This window comes from Sesamum indicum, linkage group LG3 (genome assembly GCF_000512975.1).
Source record: "Sesamum indicum cultivar Zhongzhi No. 13 linkage group LG3, S_indicum_v1.0, whole genome shotgun sequence".
NCBI lineage: Eukaryota > Viridiplantae > Streptophyta > Magnoliopsida > Lamiales > Pedaliaceae > Sesamum > Sesamum indicum.
Window position 1 is genome coordinate 2,099,407 of NC_026147.1, and position 4,691 is coordinate 2,104,097.

The 4,691-nt window shown below is 36.9% G+C and overlaps 1 protein-coding gene across 1 annotated transcript in view; it reads right to left on the reverse strand.

The window, feature by feature from the left end:
- LOC105157020 (probable aldehyde dehydrogenase) overlaps nt 1-4,424 on the reverse strand; it is a gene marked incomplete in the record, with an annotated part of 6,087 nt that extends 1,663 nt beyond the window's left edge. The window contains 13 exon segments of the mRNA XM_011073314.2: nt 1-87; nt 377-466; nt 654-743; nt 847-978; nt 1,134-1,247; nt 1,438-1,542; nt 2,081-2,164; nt 2,490-2,603; nt 2,700-2,757; nt 2,921-2,988; nt 3,143-3,246; nt 3,553-3,632; nt 4,179-4,424. Of these exon segments, the coding sequence (XP_011071616.1) occupies nt 1-87; nt 377-466; nt 654-743; nt 847-978; nt 1,134-1,247; nt 1,438-1,542; nt 2,081-2,164; nt 2,490-2,603; nt 2,700-2,757; nt 2,921-2,988; nt 3,143-3,246; nt 3,553-3,632; nt 4,179-4,267 (1,215 nt within the window).

Consider the following 4,691-nt stretch of genomic DNA (forward strand, 5'->3'; position numbering starts at 1 on the left):
TTGTAAAGGTTCACCGCCAAAGATAAGCTTCGATCCTTTTATTTGAAGCAATTTGTTCATGTGATCAAGCATTGCATTCGTTGTAAACTGCAGGCAGAAGGACAAGAAAGAAAAGAAAAGAAAAAGAAGAATCAGAGATGTTATCTAGTTTGAAGAAGAGGAGAGGGGACCTGTAAAACATACTCACGAGAATAATCATGTGTTTGCCGTGAGTGCGGGTGAGAAATGGTGAAATGAAGTTCCATGGTTGGATACGGAAATTTGCAGTTTTGAATTCTCGAATTATGTTCAAGAAAATAAGCAAAAGATTGTAGAAATAACTATAGTGTTATGCTACCATTTATCAGAAATAAATTTGAGACAGAGAAAGACTTACGGTAAGAACAGGGCCAACAGTCAGATCATCGAGCTTCCTTCTAGCAGCAAGACTAGTCAACTTATTTAGGAGCGAACTTTTACCCCAGTTCTGCAGATGGATAAATATTGTGTAAGCGAAAAAGGTAAAGGTCATAATTTTAGAAAAAACTACTTCCAGGTGACTCAAGATTTCAAGTTCAACAACAAATCCGTAGAAAGAAGAGATGCATTACTTAAAAGAACTAAATGCTTAGAAATCTACGAGAATCATTAGCACAGGACTTGGTGGAGCGTACCTCATGCATGAATAGCAGCGACTGTGCTGAGCACTTTTGGCCACTGCACGCATATGCATCTTGATCACAAACCCAAGCAACATAGTCCTCCTATGAAAATCAAACAAGTGAATCGTATAGCTGCAAACAAACTCATAATAATTGATCGAATAACACAATATCTTGCGGCAACAAAAGGTAAATGTTATTAAACCTCCTGGACATCAGGGCCAAGGATCTTCCAGTCGAACCCAGCATCTTCCAGTTTGATACGACCCTTCAGGTCAACAGCCAGTTTCTCCGCGACTCTTGAACTGCCAGTGAAGAGTGTCATGCGTGGTTTCCCCTGTGATACAATATAGAAGTTTGAATACGTTCCATGCTCATAAAGGCTGTGAAGTTAATATTGTGCACCACCAGCAGAAGGACAAGTACTGAAATGAAGACCCTCAGGAACAGATGAAGCGGCCGCAATACTCATCCTAGCATATGAAAACTAACCTCCAAAAGAATTTTGTTCATTGTCTTCCCATCAGAATTTATGAAGTCAACATCCTCCAATGGTAACCCACAATCATGGAGTAGTCGGAGCATTTGTTCCATTACTATGCAGACCTATGAGCAATCGAAACATATTGCATTAATAGTTGAAGAAATTGTAACATCTACAGAAGCACGCGCGCTCATAGAACGGAAGCTGGAATAAGGCACATGCCAAGCTATATAAACATAAGTCTATAAATTTCCGATTCTCCTCCAAGAAGTGAAGATTGTACCATTTACAGTCTCGTCTTCAAAACCTCACCTTGCTATCAACTTTAAGAAGAGGCTTGTTCCCCATATATAGGGCACCCATCAGCTGAAGCACTGGAATCTCCAAAGGGAAATTGAAAGGAGTGATAATTGCAACCTATATTAGAAAAAAAAATAAAAAAAGTAACTTGGCAGCTTAATTCATAAGAAAAAGAATATCACAGAGTGAGTCGCAAGGAAGATGCCTTCAAGAATTTGGAAGGTAATTATATCGCCGACTAGGGATGTAAATAACTCTAGCTCGACATAATTTCAAGGTAGGAGCTCGAGTTTATGATTTTGAGCTCAAGCACAACGAGCTGATTTTCTAAGAAAAGATGAGTCAGAACTCGAGAGAAAGCGTGCTAGCTTTTGAACAGAGTAGTAAGCCGGACTCAAGCTTGAGCTCGAGAAGACCTTTAGTTGAGCCAGCTTGACTCATTTGACACCCATATTTTTGACATAAATCCGGCTGTTCGTCTCATTTTTCACGCATATTGCGAACAATTATCTCAAAATGATTGAAAAGTATCAATTGAACAATAAGGCTGGTACATCTAATAATATATTATATCTATAGAATATGCACAAGATTCTCCATTTATTCTTGGTGAATTTAATGTCACAAATATATGCATTCATAGATATCAACTTACTGGTCCATAAGGCCACCTAAAACCATGACTCTGCTGACCAAGATGATTTCCAGGTACTGCAAATGACCTAGCAAGGAAACGTACCTGCCATATGAATTGAGACACGGAAACTATTACATATTTGAAACATGAAAAAATGAAGGAGCTATTATTTAGAATTTGTAAGAAAAGTTTTGAGGCACTCCTCTCTTATACGATTCTTGCTAATCATTTACAAGAGATAAAACAAAAGAGTAAATATTTTCAGAAGTTAGACAGGAGTCATATTAGTAGATGTAGGAACTTACATGCAATTTATTTGATTAAGTACTCAAAATTCAGCCAAGAATGAATTATAGTAGTGTAACTAATCATACTTTACTCTTGCTTCTTTTACTTTGTGCCACGTAGGATTTGAATAGCCAATTACCTGATCACCACAGAAGTTTTCTAGGAACTTCTGAGTGACATAAACTTCACCAAGAGCCTGTTCGTAACTCTTTGGGCTCACTCTTTGTATCAATTTGGCAAAGAAGTCAGAGACCTAGAAGCAGGAAACAAAAAACGATCTTTACCACAGTTCACAATGTAATGTTTAGTTTGCTAACAATGCAAGATCTTCTTCAATATAAGAGTTCACCTCAGGCAGGGAAAGCTTGTGAGCTGCTTTTGTTGTTACGTCTCCAAGCATGAGGTACCTGCGAAATTTGGGCATTTCTAGAGTTATTAAACAACTAAGAGATCAGAAAATCTAATAGGCACCTATAAAAAGGTGAAGACTTGGAAAAAACTTCACAAGATCTCAACAGAAAGGAAAAGGAGCAAAAAAGTTCCTGAAAAAGTAAATAAGCTAACAATAACCTTTCAGGTGCTTTAAATGGATTGTGCAAACCATGTTTAGGGCACTTGGACAAGCTCTCTACAAAAGGCTGCATAAATTTGGAACTGTTAAAACATGTTTGAGGTGAGATGCTTCCCCGATAGAAAGATGTTACTAAGAAGGGGAAGCAGAAGCCGATGAATAAATGCATCAGTCACTTATTCAGAGTAATATAATAAACAACACAACTACATGGGACGTGCCTGTATTCCTTTCTCATCTACTTCCGAAACTTTAATAAATGATTCGCCATTTAATGGGTCTGGAATGGTATTCCAACTAGAGGATCTTGTCCATTTACCCTGCACTGAAAAGACAAGAAGCAGGAAATTCTTGCTGTTATTTTATGTAAGGCAAAACCAGTAATAGATATAAGGTTGATACTCTCGTCTCAATCAAGTATCATGCAGTAACCTCATCACCATATGACTCACTTAGGCCATGTTTTACTAGATAAGTTTCGGATAAATAACGGTTAAGGGCATTATTAAATAAACAATGATTCAAACTCATGAAACCCCTATTTGTTACTATTTATATTTTGGTGTTGTAAACAGAAATACATTTCTATTCATAAATAAACAAGTCTTGCTCCAAGAGTTGTGTTATGTACCCAAATTTAGCACTTCAGCTGGCTTAGATCCTGATACTTCCTCTGCATTCACCGTTGCAAAAGGTAAGGAATGAAGAAATCTGCATTACACACAAGACACAGAAAATTTTAAGCCAAGGACAATCAAACCTAGTAACAAAGACTAATCACAAATACACGTGGGACATTACTCCCACATAAACCAAGAACCGTCGTACTTCCTTCCTCTTTTCCTTCTATCAGACCCATGCAAATCAGAAAAACTCAATACAACCGAAACTGCAGTGTAACGTGAGAGCTGACTACCCACATCTGATCACTGCTTCCCAAAATTTCAAGAAATGATCAATCCCGTACAACCATTCTACTACCATCGTCCCACTTACATTATCATCCAAGATTGAATTTCTATTCAATACTGAGTTGCAAACAGATAAAAAACTCACTTACAGCAACCCAAAACACTACAGCAAAATCGATCATATAACTATCCTGACAGCACAATCCTTCCAATCACATTATCCATAGCTTAGATCACTGACCCCCCTTCACTACTACACAATCAAACACAAATGATTCAACCTTTTAACCAAAAATCCAAACCCCACATGCAAAAACCTTCCCAAAATGGCAGTTCTCAAGATTACCTCGAAAAATCAGAAGAGCTAAACCAGCTCAAAGAAAGGCGTTGGCTCCCTTTGTTCTTCAAGTGCCGGAAAGCCAATAAACCACTCATAATTCTCTGGTTCTACTCAAAATTCACTACAGTATTAAATTCAAATAAAAACCTCAGAGAAATGGAGGGTTTAATTATTTAGATCAGATGTGAGGATTTACAGAGTTTTTGGTCTTTGCATTTGCGCTTTTCTTTCTGCTTTCTGTTATTTCTTGATATGATGTCCATTTCAGTTCCCGATGAATACGTTCCTGCTTTGATTTCAATTCTCTTCGGGCCCAAATTGGAGAAGTTTCTATTTAGGCCTATAATAATTGGATTGGGCCAGAACAGAAAAGGCCATTTATCATTTTGTATCAATAAATCTTTGGTAAGTCTGTGAGTTTATAAATTACTAACCGTTATGGTGCATATAATAAAAAAAATTATAATTTAAAATATATTATAAAATAAAATTTAAATATATTAAATCAATATATTATAT